This window comes from Spea bombifrons, chromosome 4 (genome assembly GCF_027358695.1).
Source record: "Spea bombifrons isolate aSpeBom1 chromosome 4, aSpeBom1.2.pri, whole genome shotgun sequence".
Taxonomy (NCBI): domain Eukaryota; kingdom Metazoa; phylum Chordata; class Amphibia; order Anura; family Pelobatidae; genus Spea; species Spea bombifrons.
Window position 1 is genome coordinate 44,078,675 of NC_071090.1, and position 22,958 is coordinate 44,101,632.

The window sequence follows — 22,958 nt, forward strand, 5'->3', positions numbered from 1 at the left end:
CTTTCTATGACACCAGATTTTGAAGTGTGGTAGAGCTGGAACAATGATCTGTATATGGGATTCTATGATGGACTGTGGGATTCGAATCAGTTTTCACCTGCAACTAGATGTGACATGCGGTGTCACTGGAGGCTATTTAGTTTTTTTATATGAATCGCATTTGTTACATGCTGTTACCTGTTAAGCAAAATATTGCAAACTAAAGTCCTTAAGTTTGGATTTCATATGTCTTCAACCCTTGAGCAATAGGACCTTTGACATACAGCTGAAGCAGGCTCAAGGGATAATATAGTGTCAACAGAGAAAGCAAGAAATGCATGTTTGTCCTACAGCTGTCCTATTTGATGTAGTGGTTCACAATTTTAGAGCTGAAAGGCATCCACTTTCCAACTCCTAAGGGTAGTCCTGCTACTACATAAAGTCTGCAATTCTTCATAATCCATTTATTCCTAAAACAATGACATGTTTAAGTCATCTTTGGTTGATTTATAAGTAGTTTAAAATGCATTCTTTAACTTATAGGGAAAAGCAAATAATTGGATCATTTCTAATGATGTGTCCAAAAGTCTTTTTATCGGCTGTAGAGCTAGAAAAAATGCCTGGGGGAAAAATTCTAGGATGGATACATTGGGCTCTAAACTACAACCATGGAGTTATGTCTAATCTGTATGGACCGGACACACCACATGAATATATGTGCACATGGCATTATTTTGACAATATCACTGCTGTACAGAAACAAAAAATACATACCACAAAAATGTACATTAACAACTTTGGTAGAAATTACCTAAATAATGTCTAAATAATGGAGGTGTTTGCTGACTTTCTTGGGAACACACATGATGCCAATATCGTGCAACAATCCTGTTAGGTCGTACTTTGCCACATCAGTTTGTGAAACTTCTGCCTTGTTAGAGCTGTCCTGGTCCACTACAAGTGCTGTTATTGTGAAGTAGCAGCATCCAGGAGTATCAACAACACAGCAACAAAGTCATAGGCCACACATTGTCATTGATTGGGGTACTGAAGCATTTATCTCATAAAAATTGGCTATCATTTGTAGCATTAGAAAACTGTTTTAGGTGCTGCATGAGATGGGTTTCCATGTCTGAGCTGCTACACACAAGACAAAGATCACTTTGCCTAATGCCAGTTGGAGATATGTTCTCTGGAATGATGAATGAATCTGGGTTTGGTGGATGCTTGGCGAACACTACCTACTGCAACGCATAGTGCCTACTGTATAGTTTGATGGGGCAGGAATAATGGTTTGGGTTGTTTTTCAGGGTTTGAGCTAGGCTTCTTAGTTCTAGTGAAGGGTAATGCTAATGCTACATCATACAAAGACATTTAAGACATATGTATGCTTTGTGGCACCAGTTTGAGGAAGGCCCTGTTCCAGCATTACTGTGCCCCTGTGAACAAAGCAAAGCCCATAAAGACATGTTTAATAAGTTTGGTGTGGAGGAACTTGAGTGGCCTGCACATAGCCCAGGCCTTAACCCAACTAAACACCTTTGTGATCAATTGCAACACCAATTGCAAGCTATTATAGAAAGCTTTCTCAGAGGAGCAGAAACTACTAGCCGCAAAGGATGGGTGCTAACTCCACATTAATGGCCATGGTTTTGGAATGGGATGTCTAAGAAGCTTATAAATGCATGATGGTCAGGTGTCTAAATAGTTTTGGTCATATAGTCTATATTCATTGAAGTTCATCCAAGTTCCCAGATTTAGGGTTAAATTTGCTTTTCAATCTCAAAATTTTCCAACATAGGTTCACCATAGCTATTCATTTCAGCTGCTATTTTTTAACTTAAAATTCAAGTCAGATGCACATATTTATTTTGCTATGGAAGCTCACAAATGTACATTTTAAAAGCTTCACCCTACTTTCCAGACTAGTTGTTTAAAACTAAGGACCCCTTTATGGCCTAAAGCAGCTTCAGAACCCCTAATGTTCAAAAAAGTCTTAATGGTTCTCTCAAGTACACCTGAGAACCAATAGGATACCAACCCACATTTTAAAAATGACTACAAACAATAACATATTGTTTGTAGTAATAAATTGTGCCATTGAAGTGTTTCAATATTCTAGTTTCCTTCTTACATTTTCTTCTTCCCATAGACAAAGCTTTTCTTTCCAGACATCGTCCAGGCTATGTTTGTGAATGTTTCATTCTGTTCATACCTGCCTGACACTACTGAGATTAAAAGGTGTGTTATTACTCACTAGGTTGTGTGTTATTAGTTTTGTGTGTTATTTTTTAACTAGAAAAGTAAGAGGGATGGATAATACAGGTGCTGTAATCCCAGATATCTTTTAATGTTATTTTCAAAGCGAATTAGAAAAAAATCCTAATAAAAGAAACGGTTACAGGAAAAGTTAAGAGAATTTGAAACACAATACATAAATGAAGAATACTGTTCCAGCCAAACCCACTTACCACAGAAATGTGCAAGAGTGGCTTAAATATAATAAAGAAATGCAGTGTTGAACATGATAGCCATACTACTAAAATCCAAATCATCCACATGTGGTAAAACTATAGATGTATGGATATTGTTTGAAAAAAATAATTTTAAGAAAGGAAATGTAATCGTTTCTTTTTCTGATTTGGGGAAACTGGGAATACTTAATGTTTGACAGTGAGAAATCTGAGATACATTTTGAAGCCCCAGTCAATGGAAAATGGGCATAGATAATATTTAAAAAAAGCAGTAGCAAAGTACTACATTTTATTGTTTACATGGTGGTGATTGTCATACTTGAAATACAACAGTTTGCTCTAACCAAAATGTATTTAGTTTAGGGCAAAGATTATGCAGCAAATACTAGAAGCAAAAATAGATTACCAATAGTTAATATGTTTGTGACTTTTTAGAAACGAAAAAAAACAATATGTATTTCCTAAAGATTAATGCTTTTGACTTGATAAAGGGAGGACTCCCGAAAGCTCCTCTATTATTTTAAATACTGTTAGTCCAATAAAAAAGGTATTACAAGATTCTGCAACATTCTGTTTTTTTGCATTCTAAAGATTAACAGTTTCATGGGAAGTGTGATGTAATTTAACTGCAAAACAGCAGAAGTATTTAATAGAAAACATTTATTTGTGTCCTTTCAAAATAATGCAAGGGAGATATGGATAAAGGTTGAATAGTTTTACTATGGTCTACATAAAATGGCATCAAGTAGTAGACTTCCCATATCTTCCTTGCACTGGAAAAAAGATTTGAACAACTCTGAGAAGATAACTTTTTTACTTTGAACGTAGTATCATGTACATGTTTAATGGATACAACTCATGTTTTCCCATTTTTGAACAGTTAAAGAGATACTTAGAGTAATTGAGGTTGAAAAAAGAAAGAAGTCCATTAAGATGGTGTGTATTAAATACTGTTAATAAAATAACATGGACATTTTTGGGTAATTTTTATTCACACAATTGAGCCACAGCTCAATTAAAGTGGACCACTTGGACCATCATGTAATATTTTTTTTCTTTTCCACAGACTTCTGCATTCAAATTCTATCAGCTAATTGAATGTCCACATATAACCATTTATCTGTTATATATGTCATCTGTTATATGTGTCATAGAATTAGAGATCCTGCTCATTTCTTTATACTGATACATTGATATACATAGATATATAAAGGCATAAAGTGGTTCAGCCACATGCATTCATGGAGTGATATCTTAACATTAATACATATGTAGCTTCCATTGTTACGCAACATGTGACTGCAAAAGGATATATAGATATAGAAAGCTTCCTACTAGCTGGTTCTGTCACATGACAGGAAGTGAGAAGCTCAATTTGCGATTGCTGATCATACTCCAAAAGTGGATTCTGCTTTTCTGAACATACACCCCTGCAAGAGAGGACCCCCAATTTACCAAGGGCCTTCCCAGCACAAGAAGCACTGTGTTTCTACTGAAGGCAAATATATAAATCATACTGCAGCAACTGGTGGTCCATGCCACCTAGGGGCATTAGGCAAATGGCCCTTTTATCCCATTCATCATATATACTAATCTATTATCCTGAGCAATAAGACGCGGAATAACATATTGATAATGTCCATAATTTATTATGTGCTTTTAATCAGAATTCCCTTTAACACATTTATCATTTTAGATATATTTCCAAGTATAATATTTTTATGTTTTACCAATACATGTATAGGAACTGAAGACGATAGTTGTTTGATAAATCAAATTCTACTGTCAGCTCATAAAAGACTTTATTTTCAAGAAAAAAAAATTATAGCTGTATTCGGTGTGGCATGTTTCAAACATATAAAGATGTAGAATAAGTTAGCTGTGGAAAGAAAATAAACAAATTTGAAGATAATACCGATTGAATTAGATTGTAAGTTTTCAAAACTACATAGGTAACTTCTTATGCATATTATTATTTTTCTTGTTTTATTATTATGAATATAATGGCCTGTAAAGCAGACCCATATTGATAGTAACACTTAAACATGTATCCTTCTGATATTTGGCATTACAAAACCCAGTGTATTTAAACCAACTGTTACACTAACAAAAACCTCTATCTGTGTCTCCAGATATTAGGGCTTCTCCTGGTTAATTTAAGAGTGGTTAGAGGATCTCCAGACATTACTTGTCTTGTGCACATAAAGTGCTCCAAAAGCCATCATCAGGCTTAAAAATCAATTGTGGTCAGGAATTTTCGGAAAAAGTTTGACATTTTGGCATAGTGTTTTTATTCCAGGCAGCTGACTAATACTTCCTGAATATAATCGCATCATTTAGAGAGGATGTAGACATGCCAATTGGTTTGACAATAGTATCTGTGCTGGTAGAAGTCATATTGAAGCAAAGTGAAGCTGTACTTCACTCAGTATAGTTGGCATAACAAAGAGCCTGCGATCACAGGAGAAATAATTCAGTTGTGCCATGTCAAGTACCATAGTGATAATTTAATAATTAATTTCCGTTGCAGTATAAACATTTGAGCAAATAAAAACAGTTGTTTGGGATCAGAACTATTCATGATGCCACAAACTATGGCCATCAAAAACTGTTCCAGTGGTTAAAGTCCTACTCAGGTGCCATTAAGTTACATCTATATGTGAATGCTTCTCACAAATCAGATCTGTATTTTCCATACAAAACTCATGTTATTGACACCTGGTTTCTTCTAACAATTTATTTCACTTAAAACCACATACTAAGGATTAATATATATATATATATATATATATATATATAACTTTGTTTATGTATGCGCAGGGGCGTAACTAGAAACCTCAGGGCCCGGTGCGAGAATCTGTTAAGGGGCCCCCACACCCCCCAACCCATCTATCCCTTTCTCACTATCTACCCTCTCCCTCCCTACCCCCCCTTCTCACGATCTCCCTCTCCCTCCCTAACCCCCCTTCTCATGATCTACCCTCTCCCTCCCTAACCCCCCGTCTCATGATCTACCCTCTCCCTCCCTAACCCCCTTCTCATGATCTACCCTCTCCCTCCCTGCCCCCCTTCTCACAATCTCCCCTCTCCCTCCCTAACCCCCTTCTCACGATCTACCCTCTCCCTCCCGTCTCACAGTCTCCCCTCTCCCTCCCTAACCCCCCCTCTCACGATCTACCCTCTCCCTCCCTACCCCCTTCTCACAATCTACCCTCTCCCTCCCTACCCCCTTCTCACAATCTATCCTCTCCCTCCCTACCCCCCTTCTCACGATCTACCCTCTCCCTCCCCACTCCCCCCCTTTGTAGGTCACTTACCTGCAACTCCTGTGTTGGGAGCGTGAGTCGTTTGTCTCGGGTGCCGGCGCTTCACTGCAGAGTGCCGGCATATGAGACAAACGCCTCACGCTCCCAACACTGCACTCTGGGCAGCGCTGAGGCAGGCGGCGGTGGAGGCAGGCAGCGGAGGCAGGCAGCGGAGGCAGGCAGCGGCGGCGGCAGCGGCGGCGGCAGCAGTGGGGAGCAGAGGCATCCTGGATTTCTGTCAGTCAGGGGGCCCAAGAGTTGCCGAGCGGTCGTTTTCAGCAACCGCTCGGCACCCCTTGGGCCCCCCGTACTGGCAGAACTCCAGGGCCCGGTCGCAGTCGCGACCCCTGCGACCCCGGTAGTTCCACCACTGTGTATCTGCCTGTATTCTGGTGTGTGTCCTGACTAGAGCCCACTGTTTTTAGGCCTACAAAGATCATCATGTCATGATTTAGAAAGATTCTAAATCCTTCTGGGCTCTATGTTTTCATATCACAACCTGCACCCAGGTAACTTTGCTCAGAGAGGCAAAGGTATTATTACTTCCTTAAATGTTTCCTTTTCTCTGTATGACTCTTTCCCATAATCTAGTTTTACAAGAGACAAAAAAGATAAAAAAAAAACAAAACAAAAAACATAACAAGTGTAATAAAAGTCATACTAACTAAAGCTTTATTTAATTGGAAAATGTAAACATGTTGTATAAGAGTCTATACAAAACTATACAACAGAAGACCAATTGAGGCTTTGCACTCTTAATTGTCGTTATCCAGTCATCTTTAGTTTGCCGTATCACTTACTGCTCTAAATTTGTGATCCACATCTGGCTTCAATTTATTAACTTTTGTAACATTTATAGGGAGATAATCTTTTTTGTACTGATACTCCATAGTAGTCCGCAATTTACCACATATCTTTCATCGCATTCCAATTTATAATAGAAGTTGCTACATAGTTCTAACATCCATTCACTATCTAGACATGTATAACTCTGTGAAATTTCACAATTATCTTCTTTTCTGGAAAGTAAGACATTCCAGCCCAATGTTAAGTGTAGTACACATACTTAAAACCCTTTTCAAACAGTACATGTATATGCTTTTTTAATATATTTCTACAATACATTTATTTTCATACATCAGAAATCATATATATAGCCATTATTTTTTTCATTTTGTGGCCAACATTAACTGCCACTTGTGAACAATATTGCTAATTTTGCATAAATGAATTTAATTATTTATCCCTTTTTTAAATGCCTGCATTGGTCAATTGTATATTAAAAGGCAAATATATGTCTCCTATTAAATGTGTAAGTACTATACATATTAATATAATTCTATGCCTTAAAAGTACCATTAAGTACAAACATAGTATTAAGGACTGCGGTTCGGATGAAGGATTGGATTTCACATGTTTTATGGCAGACATGAAAAGGGCATAAAGCACGAATGAAAGAATGCCGCTAAACTGTGATTTGGGTGAAAAAACCCAAAACTTCAGAAAAGCACATTTCCACTTAAAATTCCCCACGAAGGTACTTATGCAATGCAATTGGTATGGTTATTATATTGTGACACATATTTCATTAGTTATTATTTTTCTAGTTAATAACCTTAGTTATCCCTATTCAAATTTTTAGTTCATACAGAATTGAGTTAGGTTGGAGCTTCTTGTGCTTGGGACGTTCCTATACATATCACTTATATGTCTTGATAAAGATTAAGTGCTGATCAGTGGATACTATTCAGTTAAACATGTTTCCTATTGTTATTTGCCCATTAAAATAATTTGAATTAAGACAATGAGAAATTATGACCTTACCATTTGCTAAAAATGTTATATATTTACCAATGTGAGAAGTTTTTGTCTCTGAGAAATAGAGCCTAAAACATTCATTTTCTGAAGCAACACATAAGCAAACCTACCATGATAACAGAATCCTCTACATAACTTTAAATATGAACTATCAATTCCCTTCATAACTCATGGGTTGCTGCACGATACTATGGATTATCTGCATGTAATCCCGTTGCAATGTAGGGAATCACTTCATCAAATGCTTTATACACTCTATTATTCAGGACATTTTCTGGAATTTTATTTTTTATTTGTTGCTTAGGTTTTTTGGAAGAAACATACTAACAAATACAACTTTATTTGAAATACATTATAACATAGAAACAGTTTACTTGTAGTTTCCAATTTGAACAGCAGAACGTTCATATACACATCTGAATGTGGCTGGCTGAATTTCCCAGTACTGCACAGGGTTGCTGAACAGACTGATGCCTGAATAGGAAGCCTTCTTGGTGTTGTATCCAATGGGACAAAAGTCGTTGACTGAAACAGCGGCAATTTTATTGCTATGAAGGTACACAACCTGCAAAATTCAGGATGAAATTAGTTACTCAAATGGCAAATGTCTCTAGGTGGATATATTACTATTTCTTCTGTATTATACATGCCCATGTCTCGTTCCTACACATAACGGACATCCATTGACACTTCCTCTCTAGATAACCATTTACACCCCAACACCAATATTGAATCTTCTTCTGCATTATCGCCTACCACTTCCCCCATTTACAGTGCTATCTCCTACTACCTGTCTTTGGATCTTCTTCCATCTTACAGTAAGCATCACCATCAATGCATTTTTATCATAAAGAATATATTTCTAGTCTGAGGGAGCAAGGTTATGGCTAGCAAAGATTTATGTAGCCACCTATCATTGATGCATTGCTTAGTGTTTATTCAAGTTGTTTCAAGTCACATAGTGGTCTTAAAATGTTGTCTTCTCCCTGCATAGAAGTACCACATACTGAAACTGACTTTATATTGGTTAAATACATACAGTAAAAAAAAAACAGTTTTTTTTCTCCATGGGAATTATAGAGTACTGATAGATTACCTGTATGTATTTGTGTTCACCGAGTCCAGCAGGCACCTTGGTTAAAGAATTGTGATCTAAGTGAAGTTCCCTAAGATGTGGAGCATTGGGTACTGATCCATTTTCAACAAAGGCAATGTTATTAAAACCCAAACCAAGTCTGTAATAAAAAGGATGTATGTTAAAATAAATATTTACCTAATCAGTTTAATACTTGTTTTGAAAACTGTGTATTACACTGTGAATTCATTTTAACAGATATCTATTACAACAATACATTTGATTTATTTATTAACATGGTATTTTTTTTTTTTAATTTTATGCAAGGATCTTAAATATTACCTACAATATGTAAGTAGCTTATTTTACTATTATATCTTCAAATATTAGTAGTCTGACATAGTCTAACACATGAGATGAGACCTTGTAGCATAATCATATGACGCATGGTAGCACAATTATATAGCACAATCATTTTAACAAAAGAATGGCAATATTTGTAATCTAAAGCAATTTAATCTACTTTATTTTTCATGTGAGATAAACGTTGGGCTTCCATGCTGAGAACTGAAAAAAAAAAAGATGAATGCATTTTTGAGCAAGTCTGGAATGTGTTATCTATGAAGCCACAAGCAATGTTGACTGTCTGTGCTTGCTGTCTATGTTATGGCCTGTAGGGTTAGCACATGTTTGGACACTGTTATCTAAATGTGCAGAATTCTTATCTCAAAAGGTGTCAGAGAGGTTAACCCATTTCTAATAAGTACACGGTGTGAAATGTACAGAGAGGACGAGTTTTGGTCTTAGACCCAAAATATTTTAAAAAATAAATCAATAAACTCATTGTGATATAATTTGATGTAGTGTTTGTGTTGTAAGGATGTCTTGCTGATGAAATAGTAGGCGCATATTGATATTTAGTGTAATGAATATTGAAAAACATAAATCTTAATGGGACCTATCATGAGCTATCGTGAGCTATCATGGGATATGTGTAAGAACAACACATTTAGTAGAATGAATAAAGACGGTATTACATCATGGCGCTACAGGTAAAAATACCCTTCACTACTCCCAAACACTTTATTATTACTAGTTTTAGTCAGGTTCATTGAATCAAAGTCAATGTTTGCTGTTGAACATTTGTATCTAATTAGATGAATGATAGATTTACTCACTTTGCAAGGTTGTTTAAACCACTGAAACTGTCAGCATCAACTTTGGTGATTTTGTTGCTATCAAGATGAAGCTCGGTGAGAGAGCTTGGTAGACCTTAAAAGAAAAATAATTCCCATATTATGTCCATTGTATTATCACTCGTAAACATCTCAACAAAGTAGACTGGAATAAAGTGATGATTAAATCAGAAAACCTGAGTTATATCTGGAATTTTTTGTGTCAAATTTGTTGCATTACGTCCTGACCCTGAACATTCACATCTTATCTTCAACAATCTGAGAAAGACATGTAACATCTGTCATAAACTAGTCTAGTTTTAGTTTAGTTTTTTGATCGATTCAGCCATTTACTTTTTTTTGTTCTTTATCTCACACTGGCCAGCATAAAGATACAAAAGTTACACCTTTATAAATAGATACAACTTCAAAAATATTGTGGCATCTTTTCTAGAAGGCAGACTTTATTTTTAAGATTCGCTTTTTTTTGTACATTGGAAAGAAAAGGGGCACATTGGGTATTTTTCAGACAAGTTAGATTTAAATCATAGGATACATATAAATTGACATTTATGACACGTGCAATGTCAATACATTAACTGGCTACAGTAAAATAGAGACAGAAGCGCAGAGATTAAAGACCACAGTGTTTGTTGTTAGACTTTTTTTAAGGTTAACAAACTGTAATAAAATATCTTATCAATATAAGTAATTTATTAAAATTATTAGATTAGATTGAAATTGCTAACTGATGAGATTATGTTGACTAGATGGGGGTTTGTAAGAGTACTGACATAGATGAGGCACCAGCATAACACCCCCTGCGTGGTGAACACACTACACTTACCAGCCAAGTTCTTCAGTGACCCACACTAAACACTAATCCCTACTTAATCTAAAATCCATCGGAAACCCCTCTCCTTACTATATCACTAAAACCTCCTGGCCATAGTCCACACTAACCTGAACCCTAGGAGCATTGTATGTTAATTACAGTCCATGTCTAGTGAAGCAGTCCTTTCATCAATGCTAAATTCTGGGTTGCTATCTAAACTGCAGAACCCAAACATCCATACTCTGAACTCATGACTCCAAATACAAATGACCCAGTCAAGCTCTTAAAACTGTAGCATATGAAGTTTGCCTGAAAATTAATTAGGATACTGAAAGGCTGCCCTTTGTTAAGACTATTTACTGGTCCGTTCTAGGTTAGTCAGTTCAATCTATCTCACCTAAACCAAGCATTCTGTATATTTTGATGTGCATTAATAAAAGACATGGTGTATTGTTTCTAGGACTCAGTGTTTAAGTTAGGCTAAAGAAATAACATAAGACATGGCCAAAACCTCATGTAGTATGAAGGTGGAATATTGTGTAAGTTAGAAATGCTGTTCATAATGTTTTTCAATATTCACATGTGTTATTAGAATGCTTCTGTTAAAGGCAACACTTAGACATTCTTACCTTTTGGAATACTAGTAATGTTAGTGTCAGCGATCCTTAGGTAGGACAGTTTTTTCATTCCTTGAAAAGCTCCTTTCTCAATTCCAGAACTTTCTATTGGGTTTGTACCGAGTTCTGTAAGAGAGCAATAACATTATTTTATTTATTACATTTCTACATTGTTTTTGGTATAGAGGGCGTGATACATATTTAAATCTACTGCAAAATCCAATAACACTAAAGACAGAGATGCTTTATTCTGACTCTTTTGAGATGGTCTCACTTGGATTTACGAACAATTTGTTATGGAATGGTAGGACATTTTTAGTTTGAGTTTAGTTTTTCTTGTTTCTAAATCTTATATTAAGTCTATACAACTGTACTTTTTATGAACATTGTTGTATCTGCATTGAAGTAATGCTTTTCTTGAAACATTCTTGAAGCCAAAGGTGATAGGCACTCATATCGGTCACCATTGGTGGTTGAAAATAACTGTCAATCAATAGCCAGGAGTAATTAATCCATCATAGCAATTAGGCAGGAAATAATCTGCGAACAGGTCTTGCATTTAGCTCAGTCTATTTTGTGATGGTATATTTAACCTCATATGTTTTTCCAAACATTTAATCTTATTTAATCTGTAAACACATATGATTATTTTGTGTACTGAATGCTTTTGAAAGATCAACTTGAACATTTGAATAAGCACATCGTCACACACAGGAATATAAGATTTTGGTTTTATCATGCTTTCTGAATAATCACTGTAATAATACTAATGATACTAATTATAATAATAATTGTGTGTACTTTACCTATAACAATCATGTTATTCAAGCCATCAAACACAGATTTCTTTACTTTAGTGATCGAGTTCTCGTGCACACGCAGTTCTTGAATTGATTTGGGCATGTTAACAGGAATTTCTTTTAAGTTATTTTTTGATAAGTACAGCCTTTCCAGTTTTGTCAGGGAGGCAAATGCATTAGGGCTGATTGATTTAATCTTGTTGTTAACGAGAATTAAGGCCTGTAAAAGAAAATACAAAATAATTAAAACGATAATTGTGTACTATAATGTTTGTAAAAAATAGATCAATTATATTTATGTTAAAATTCTAGTTAAAATAATTTGTGTGGCCAACTCTATTGAGAATCAGCCAATATAAGATGATATGTATGGATTAAATGAAAACTTGAACTATGGCAGAACTACAAACAGAATATGGGGTTCTAAATTTAGAACTGTAGCCACTTCTAAAAGGAAATATATAAGCTTGGAATGTTTTCTCCACTCAGTTGAGTGATTATTAATATTACTACTGCCTTCTTTACGAAATACAAATCGTTAGTCACGGAAACGTGGGATTCCTTAATGCCAAACAGTATTAAGTTTTGTAATAATAATAATTACTTTCCATTCTTGAAATAAATAACAACTTAGGATAGCAAGACAAAGACATGCCAGTTCAAACCCCATTCATTACCAATATGCTGTGACAAAATGCTCTTTACCCTCTTTAGAAAAATGAGTTCACTTTAGCTCATTTTCTTTAGTTCATAGGTTGCTCTGGGTCAAAAGAGGATGGAGAACATGTGAACATGGGTAAATATTATAAAACTACCACTATCAAGTTTTCTAATTATTTAATTAAAAAAATAAATATACTATTCAATTATAATATGAAAAAAAAAGTATTTTTTTCTCCCATAAAATTAAAGGTACATTTAAATTAGTACATGTATATACTTTTCTAGCGAGCATGTACCCTGCCTGTATAAACGAAACATAAAGTAATCTTTTCCATAAAGTTCTATTTTTTTTTCTCCTCACATTCAGCTTTTTAATTTGGAGTCAGCAGTATTGCAGATGTTTTTCGTTACTACCTGTGAGACAGCCAAGATTCCTTTTGGCCTCTTTCTCAAATGTCACTGCACTTGGAAATAGACCATGGCAATTGTATCCAAAATTAAGTACATTTTATCTTCACTTTAATTTACTAAGAGTATTTTAGGGGGTTGAACTTGTAATTAATGCACAAATTGTATGAAGACAGAGCGAAGAACATCTCTGACAAATAACTGAGGACGATTTAAAATAATGCCAAAAAATACTCAGTTTGATTCTCAGAAGTAACAGTATTACATATAAGTTGTTCTTGTAGTGTTGTTCTTTTTTTTCAAAAGGCATTATTTTCCAAATAGATGATTAGGTCAAATGAACTACTATGTTCACAAATGTTCTAAGCAATGCAGCCCTGTACTAATCATGAATTTAGTGTTAATAAATATTTAGTGCGACTTTTTAAAATATTTTTAATTTATTAAAAATGTTATTGTTTTGGAGAACTGATGCTAAAATTCTTATTATGTTAAGAATTATCCTCAGCCTATTTACTGTTTTAGTAAGTGTTACTGATTTTTTTTTTCTTATAAAATCTGTTTCTTCCTTTTAAGTGACCTTCCAAAGATACTTTTCGGTACATTGTACCAAAGGTAACCTGCAATAATGACTGTGGGTACTATATATAATCAAATCTATGAAAACTGACCAATATATGCACAGTCAAAGCTAATGATCATATGATGAATGTGATATTTTGCGCATGTGTTTCCAGTGGCAACACTACCCATTTGAGACAAATCAAGTCTGACTACAACTCACTATATATTGGACTAGTGTTCTTGTAACAGTATCAGGAACCTTTGAATTAGATACAGTTACCCTAAGCACGGGAAGTTGTTTTCCACCAGTAGTCTTTGGGGTTGCTGGCATTCCTGTCTCCCCACGTTCCCTGTCATCCTTGTTCCGGTTCTATGGCTCATCCAGCTGACTCTGATTACATTTCATTTGTTCTCCCTGGTTCCATCTTCTGGCTCCATGTCTGTCTTTTTGCACCTCCCATCGGAAACGGTCTCAATCTGCTGTCATCTGCCAGTCCCTGTTCCAGACTCCTCTAATCTACCAAACCTACCCTTTCAACATTGTAGGCAGATAGTACTAGAACGTTTCTTTAAGAATCGTAGGTGGAGGCATGTATGTAAAGTGCGTAATACAATTTGTTATTCCTAAACTGCCATTGCATGAGCTCACTGACCCATGTATGTGATTTTTTTTTCTTGCTGCATTCTGTACTATGTAGGACTTCTATAACTTTGCTTGCTCACCATGGGTTTACTGAATTTGTGGTTTGCAGCAGTTATCATATTTACACATATTGCTTTCAGTTGGTTCCAGATTTAAAGTAGCTAGTGCTCTTTTGAGAAGGAAGGTCTGTAAGTTGTATATCTTTGTGACAGAGAACATTTGAGGAAACAGTATAGCATGGGGATGCGTGTCCCTGTCTCTACCTCAGCCCCATGCTTATGACACTATGGCTATACATGTGCACAGACAGGGCACAAAAAAAGGAACTGGACTGGATAAACTATTTTGTCTAAAAGAATGCTTGAAAGAGACAAAAACATGTGCTGCATATTTTTGTATGGGTTCTAGAGCATGACTTTTCTATATAAATATGTATATATATAAATACAGGACAATATATTCTTTGTAATTTCAGACAAGTCCAATAAGTATGTTACATTTACAAGTTATGTCAGACAAACTGTCAATGGAACCAATAATATTAGAAATATTAGAAACATTCTTACATGAAGATTCTTGAGCTTCTTGAAATCATCATCTTTAATTTCAGTGATTTTGTTGTTCTGCAAATCAAGAAGAGTTGTGTCTGCTGGGATGTCCTTTGGCACGTGCTCTAGTCCTAGGATAAAGTAAACTCATTTAAACATTTTTATGTTGGCCTGTAATTTTAATGGTTTTCTTCTTTTACTCACACAGAAGACTACCCAAATGCTAATCAATCCCCTTGTAATATCTCATCTAGATTATTGCAACTGCATTCCTTCTCTCTCTCGTCCTTCACCTTTCCTATCCATCCAGAACACCACCTCCAGACTCATTTTCTTATTCCATTGTTCTTTGTCTGCTGTCCCACTAAGCCCTACGTTGGACCATGTCCAAATACTACCTGACTTTTTTGCTGTTCCCATGACTCTCTCTTTTACCTTTATCACCTCTTCCCACTCAGGTATCCAGGATTTCACTCATGCTGTTCCTATGCTCTGGAATTCCCTGCCTTGTTCTATCTCTCCCACTTATTCTAATATTAAACAATCAGTGAAGCATACATCTCCTTCTAATACCCCAAACCTGCATCCTGAAGAAACATCTGTCCTCCCCACCTTTGAGATCTTTACCACTGCAGAACTAGGGACAATGACACAGATAATGCATAGCAATTGCTTGTATGATGGGTTCTCCTTTAATTTTGTTTTGCAAAATATTTCACCTATGAAGACAATGGTTCATAACAAACCCTAACAACTGTAGCTTCTGGAAGTGTAAAACACTGTATTGTAAACAACTCCAACAGCTTTCACAATACCATAGTTTCCACTGACATCGACATAACTACACCACTACCAATTGTTTCTGTCTCCTCGTACCAGTTCAAAATTGTTTAGAAAAGGCCCTTCCGACCCAGGTCATACGGCCCCTTTCTGAACTATTTTGAACCAGCACAGGGAGACAGGAACATCTGGATCATGTTACATCACCTGACCCTGCGGTGAAACCGAGGCTGATCTCACATTGTGCGAGCAGCTGGAGAGAAAGCTGCCCCATGTGAGCATGGATGTGTAACTATGTGTGTGAGCATGGATGTGTAATTGTGTGTGTGTGTGTGTGAATGAATGAGTAATGTGTGTGTGTGTGTGTGTGTGAGAATGGATGCGTAGGTGTCTGTGTGTAAGAATGGATGTGTAAGTGGGTTGAGATGGAGTGTGTGTTAGAATGAATGTGTATGTGTGTGTTTGTGTACCAGATTGTATGTTGGAAGGGGGGGGGCAAGAGGCAATGAAGGCACAGACAAGTTGAGGGCAATTATGGCACAGACCAGCTGTTTGAGGCAAAGATGGCACAGATAAACTGTTTGGAGGCACTCACAAGCTGGGGGCAAAGATGGCACAAACGGGATCTTTGGGGATTAGGATGCCACTGATAAACTGGTTGGGGTGGCACTGTGGGAGATGTTGCTTGGTGAAGTTGGGGGGGCCAAGGGCAATTTTTTGCACCAGGGCTCTGTGGTTTCTAGTTACGTCCCTGTACACTGGATTTAGATTTTGCATGTACGTTTTCAGTATATAATTCCATAATGCAAGCTTCTTAAGGGAACAGTTTAGTCCCTAAAATTGTATTTACCTTGGATGTTAGTGCATTTTACTACATGCATATAGGAGCACCCATAATTTAGTAACTGGAGTTCCAAATAAAACTTCTGTCTCATTCATGCAATTTATCATGAAAATAGATCTGGAGTGCTTCCTTAAACTATTAAAATATTTACATACTATGATCGATTTATGTGGGCTCCCTTTAATCTAATAATATGCATTTGCCCTACTCCCCACTATAAGTCATGCAGGAGATGTGTTTGGCCACAAAACGATGAACTACATGCTCTTATAATTTGCCTGCCATGACCAGGGCAGGCTTTAGTCACACTAAAGCCAGTGGCTGCACATACCTCTGACGTGACTTACAGACCTCTAGTCCATGGCAGTGGCAGATGTTCAGGGACCAATGGGGCAACTTGGATTTAAGGCAGTTGCCTATTTTTCGCAGAATTAAAGACACGAGAATAAACTTCTAGCCGTTGCTAACACACTGCTTTTAGTTTTGCTATAAAGCTTTTTTTGGTCTATGAGGCCACCACATGGGTGTTCTTGAATGGCAAATCACAGCAGTCATGCTGTTTACAAAGAGATGTACAGACTTCCTGTGGCGTGCACAGATAAGATGGCTTCTTGTGCATGTCTCATCATGGGAAACATCTGTGCTATAATTTGCTGTAAAGTCAGAGAAAATGGGTGTCTTTATTCCATGTCAATGGCCTTACTTTTCTGTATCCCTTCTTTTTGTTCACTTCAGCAACTGTAAATGAACAACGTAAGATTTGACCGTTTTATGACTCTTATACAAAAAGTGTTTCCAAAATTAAGTTTAAAAAAAAAATTGAATCCAGGGTTTCTGGAGAACAGATTTCTCATTTTCACAGAGAGTGCCAAAAGATCATCGGACAGTTTAAATAAAAAAACCTTGCATATAAAAAATTATATGCAGCACAGATGAAGTAATGGAAATTAAACATGTTACAGCAAAAAAAAAAGCAGTTTTACCCTTGCTGTGCCTCTTTTATAAAAATGATTTTGCTTTGAGCTAATGCAGTATGTTAATTATAAACCTAATAAACATGTTGCATCTATAAAACTTAAACGAATGCCTCTTTAACAGAAACAGTTTTTTTTCTAAAATATGTGTTATGGTAAAGTAACTACCAGAAGACTTAGTAGACAAAGATTATGTGCATTTGTCCCTAATTTTATTATTATTGAATCACACTTATTATTGAAATCACACTTACACAAATCACACAAACCTATTCATACTCACTAACACACACTCCACACACATACATGCTCACAAACACCTACACATCTCTACACACACAAAGTTCACATCCCTGCTCACACACACAAGTACATACCCCTGCTCACACACATACACAAGTACACACCCCTGCTCACACACATACACAAGTACACATTCCTGCTCACTATGCACACACACACATAAGTACACACACAAACATGTTTACACAAATACATACATCCCGCCTGTGTGAGCAGCCTCTGTTTCACTTTGCAGCCATGTGACGTCACGTGATCCCCCCCATATCCCCCTGTCAGGTCAAAATAGTTTAGAAAGGGCCCTTCTGACCTAGATCGGTGTGGTCCAGGTTGGAAGAGCCCTTTCTAAACAATTTTTAACCAGCGCGGGAGACAGGAAGAACGGGTCGTGCCGGGCCCCCTAAGAGGCATGGGCCCCGTCGCAGCGACTGCTGTGACCCCTGTAGTTACGCCAGTGGTCATGTGTATTTGTTTTAGCTGTGTTGTCTTAGTCCAATCTATAGCACAAACATACTGACTACTTTTGATACTACCTTGCATGGACCCCTGTGCATTTTGCTGCATGTAAACTTGAGCATGCATACTTACTGGAGTTACAAAATGAGAATTCTGTCTCAAAAATGTAATTCCTCTCCTAGTTGCCTCCACTGAAAGCATATTCATCTTTCAAATGCACAAGAAAACTGCAACTGCAATTGGTTGCTTCTTTAAATGTACAGTATAATATCCCTGATGCTACAGAAAACTCTTTAAGTACTTTAATATACATTTGCCCCAAACAAACAACAAAAGTAATAAAGCACTTACTTGACACAGGAAAGACAGCCCTGCAACAGCAGCTGCCCCCCCATGTTCCATCTGGTTTTGTCACCGATTGGCTACTTGATGCAGTCAATCAATATCAAGAAATCAATGGTAGCACTTTCCAAATATGCACACTGGGGTCTAAACAGTCCCCTGAATGCAGCCTTCACAGAGCCAAAGCTGGAGCTGACTGGTGGTGAGTATCAAATGTAGGTAGAAGTGTTTGGCTGAACATATCTTCTGCAGAACAGTAAGCTGGAGGGTTTGCAAAGGGGCCAGTGTATTAAGGGTGATAGTTAACACATTACACTGAACAGGCAAAAGTGAAATGAAGCTGATAATTCCTTTGTGTCATCTTTCATTTTAACCCCCCCCAATTATTCCATCATAAGTCACTCTTAATAGTTAATATGGCCCCTTATTGCTTTATTTCTAGTGACTCTGTAGGTCCATTGCACCCTGTGAGGAAGAGTGTCCCAGTTTACCAAGTTTATCAAGCTGCTTCTTATTATCTCACACATCAGGAAAGATGAGCCCAAAAGTAGATGGAAACTAACTGTTTCAGCCTACTGATATCAACACGCTCACATTTTGTGCATTTATGTCATCGGAAACTTGGTCACGGTGCAAAAGTCTTCCTTCAAGAGGCTACCTAGGTTGCAAAGACTTTTGCACCTGAGACCAAGTTTCTGTATGTTCTGTACCACTTTCATGCAAAGAGAGTAAATGCTTAGAGGGGATTATGATGATGGCTTGAGTGTATTTTCTAAACAAGGACTACATCATTATTAGTGGAATATTTCTATTATGTATTTATTAGTAACTTAATAAAGGGTTATTGACAAATTTGAGATAAACCAATGATTTAATCCTGGTTTAAGAACCCTCTGTTTGTTCTTTATTTCATACGTCATATATTTTTTCAACTCTAACAATGTAGCACATATGTCTCTGTCAAAGCATAATCTAGGGCATTTGGTGCAAATTTCCTATGATGCAAGGTCCACTAGTACCAGTGTTGGTTTAACAGATTACCCGTGTTTTTATAGTGCTGGATGTGTTTTATAACTGTGCACAAAGTGGTTTTAGATTGAGGGGATGGCAATCCTATTGGATTTTGTATTCATTTCAAAGTTGAGAGTCTATTACAGAGTAAATTATTCTGACAGGGAAACATACCTATGTCAGAGCACTGAACAACACGGAGGTGGCACTGACAGCGAAAGGGACAGGTAGGTACAACTGGTTCTCGAGGGAATGGATCAAGTGTTGGACCATAACCAGATGCCTCATCCTCTAGCATAAAGTCAAACAACCCTTTCTGGTGGAAGGGTTTGGCCCAACATACTGTTACAAGAAGAGTGAGAATGATGGCTGTCCTCATGGTGTTAGATCATCTAGTTCGCGGACAGCACAATACCCTAGGATAAAAAAATAAGCAAAAGACTGATTACACATATAATGGCATATTACTGATGTATAATACTGTAATAACAAATTAACCCCATTTCCATTTTTCTGGTATACAGGTACCAAAATGTTTTTTTGGAAAATGCATGGTAGACACAGTTGATAAACATGATAATATATTAAGCCCATCCATATTTAAGTTCCAATGCTTTTTGGTCGAGAACTACTCTTTTTCTCTTGGCAATGGTGATGCATTAAACTTAAAAATTCAATTGAAAACGCTTATTTCAAAAAGTTACGCTTGGTAAGAAAGCTGTCTACTGTTTATATTTAACAGGAAGCATTGTTGTCACTTCCTTTTCCTCTTTGAGTGGGCAGCAATCAAAATGTTCTCTTCTTGTAGGGCAAAAGCATGTGCCTAAGCAAAGAAATAATAATTTTCAAGGCAAATATTTTATATACTTTGTTAATGGACTTTTACTAACAATGTTTTTAGCAGCAAATTAAACTATTTATAGTTGTTAATTGCATCTCTACAGTAATACTATAGATATCATAGGATTGTATAAAATACTTTTAACTTAGAGAAAGTTGAATTCTATATGCACATTGGTTTTAAAACCTTGAAATATAAGTATGAACTTATTTTATTGAGTTACTGTAAACTATACGTTTTAAGATTTATATGCGGAAAAATGCATAATTATGTCAAGGAAATTTCAAATGGAAGAAATGCTACATGAAATGAGTGCGTTTACTTGCCAAGTCTTGGAAAATAGCCTGTGGTGTTTGCTTTCAGCACATATTGCTTTCAGATTAATCATGTTTATCTTATTTTGTCATCCACTTTAGGAGAGCAAGATACAAATGTTCCACATTTGTAGTATGGTTTTGTGGATGTTTCTTTGAATCCCAGTACTATCAACTGCCAAAGAAGCTATACTGACTAAAACCTGTGCACAAATATGCAAAAAGCAAAGGTTTTAAATAACAGTTATTTTGATATATGAGCATAGGTTAACAAACTTCATATTTCAAATTGTCTTCTTAAACATACATTCATGTTCCTTTTCATGTAACAAAATGTAATTTGTTTTTCCGTTGGTTTGTAAATTATATAAATGCTTATGTATTTTAGTTTAGTTTTGTGTATGATATGACTGTACTAAAACAGTACAAGTTTGGGTTGTATGTATAAAAATATAATTGTTTTTTAATATCATTAATAATATAGATATAATAAAAGCAAGTGTAGCTTGTGCAAGTTCACATTTATTATATGGAATGCAGATAAGGGGTGGCATTGCGTTTTCTTATCCAATCACATCTTAGGTTTACAGATCCTGTCTATACATAGGTAGACAATTTACGTACAATGTTATGTGCACAGAGATTTCTGATTTCACTAAATGAGTTGGTTATGTGCTATAAAAAAAATGTATATTCATTAAGTAAGGGAGATATTTACTGGGTATTGATGAAGCAGGTGTAATATGAAAACCTGTTTTATGATGTCAAGAGGTGTTCAAGAGGTACTACAAATTCATCTTCACAAACATCAATCAATCATAATTTAGTCATAAACCAAAACTGGATACACAATCTTTTTTCAGTCCTTCCAATGTGTAATTATTTAAATACCGCACTGACTATTTTATATACAGTAACAAATCCATTGCCAAGTAAAATGATTCCAACTAGGCATCTGACTGTGCATTTGAGGTTTATATACTTAAACAATTGAAATAATTACAACCTTTTATTGTACTGACTTAACATTCTGCTATAGCTAGCAATTTTAAATCAAACAGATGTTAGGTATGTTGCTGTACAGTTAACCTGATGCAGACCTCCTCCAACCAAACTCTTTACATGCATGTACCATTTATGAAGCAGAAAGTCAACACACAATTAGGGTCACACTGCCATGAGACACACATCAAGGATACCAGCAATGTTGATATAAAGGTATACATTTCCCTATGCAAACCTTGAGCTCAGGTTTATTACAAAAACTGATTCTTTAATAGAACCACATATAAACCTGAAGCCCAAAACAACTGGGCTATGTTAGCTAAGCAAATGCACAAATCAAAGTTTCTTCCATTACTATACAAATTGCATATTTTGTTCTCTACAGCTAAAGAAAATGTAGTCAGTAACAAGCTAAATTGAACATTTTATTTAATTCATACCTTGTAATCCTAGGATTTGCTAGAAGAACTCTCAAAGCAGAGATGTAATTTAAATATTCAGTCCAGACAAAAGGAGTATGCAGGTGTGCATCTGAGGAGGGGGTACACCCAGGGTTTACAGACTGTCACTTTGTGGAAAACCCTCCTGCTCCAATTCCTAAGCACTGTTAAGAGAATACAGTTTCCTTCAATGAACACAATCCAGGCTGACACCCACATTAGATCATATGGTAATGATATGTCTCCAGCTCTTTAGCCAGGATTTTATCAGCCTTTTAGTTTTTGCTTTTCTAACTTTCCTGTGCTCTGTTACTCTGTCAAGTAAAAGAGTTATTATTTGTTTACTTTGGATTACATTTTATAGTTTCAGAATGTTTAAAATATGCAGATTCCTTAGTCCTAATGCCCTATTATACATGATGCTTTTTGTATTTTCTTTAAGAAAAATAATATTTTCTGACCTGAAGTATAAGAAAAAAAACAATAACTTTAACTCCATGAATACCAAGCGTGCACATGCACTCTAAAAAAAATCTAAAATAATTTCCATTGTCTTTCAAACACTGAAAAGCTATTGGTTAACTTATTTATAGTAATATGTCATGTTAAATTATGCAGCCTTTTAGAGGGTGTTCTTTATGACATATACTGTATGTCCTTTATAGTGTATATCCTGCGTTTTAAGAACATTCACATTGTTATAATTAGTTTAATTGAATAGTGTCAACATATTTTCCAGATGTAAAA

The 22,958-nt window shown here is 36.1% G+C and overlaps 1 protein-coding gene across 1 annotated transcript; it reads right to left on the reverse strand.

Moving 5' to 3' along the window:
• Positions 1-6,407: 6,407 nt before the first annotated feature.
• On the reverse strand, positions 6,408-22,422 carry DCN (decorin). The gene is made up of 8 exons (XM_053462408.1): positions 22,212-22,422; positions 19,786-20,027; positions 14,923-15,035; positions 12,085-12,298; positions 11,291-11,404; positions 9,830-9,923; positions 8,673-8,811; positions 6,408-8,141 (listed from the first exon to the last, which is right to left on the reverse strand). The coding sequence occupies exons 2-8, from the start codon at positions 19,988-19,990 to the stop codon at positions 7,947-7,949; spliced, it is 1,074 nt and encodes a 357-aa protein (XP_053318383.1). The 5' UTR covers positions 19,991-20,027; positions 22,212-22,422; the 3' UTR covers positions 6,408-7,946.
• Between the last annotated feature and the right edge of the window lie 536 nt (positions 22,423-22,958).

Excerpts from the sequence above, each read along its gene's own strand:
- DCN (XM_053462408.1), bottom strand. The coding sequence starts at position 19,990 with ATGAGGACAGCCATCATTCTCACTCTTCTTGTAACAGTATGTTGGGCC. Across the intron at positions 12,299-14,922 it reads AGAAGCTCAAGAATCTTCAT|GCCTTAATTCTCGTTAACAA; the intron begins GTAAGAATGTTT and ends TTTCTTTTACAG. Across the intron at positions 8,142-8,672 it reads GTGAACACAAATACATACAG|GTTGTGTACCTTCATAGCAA; the intron begins GTAATCTATCAG and ends TGAATTTTGCAG.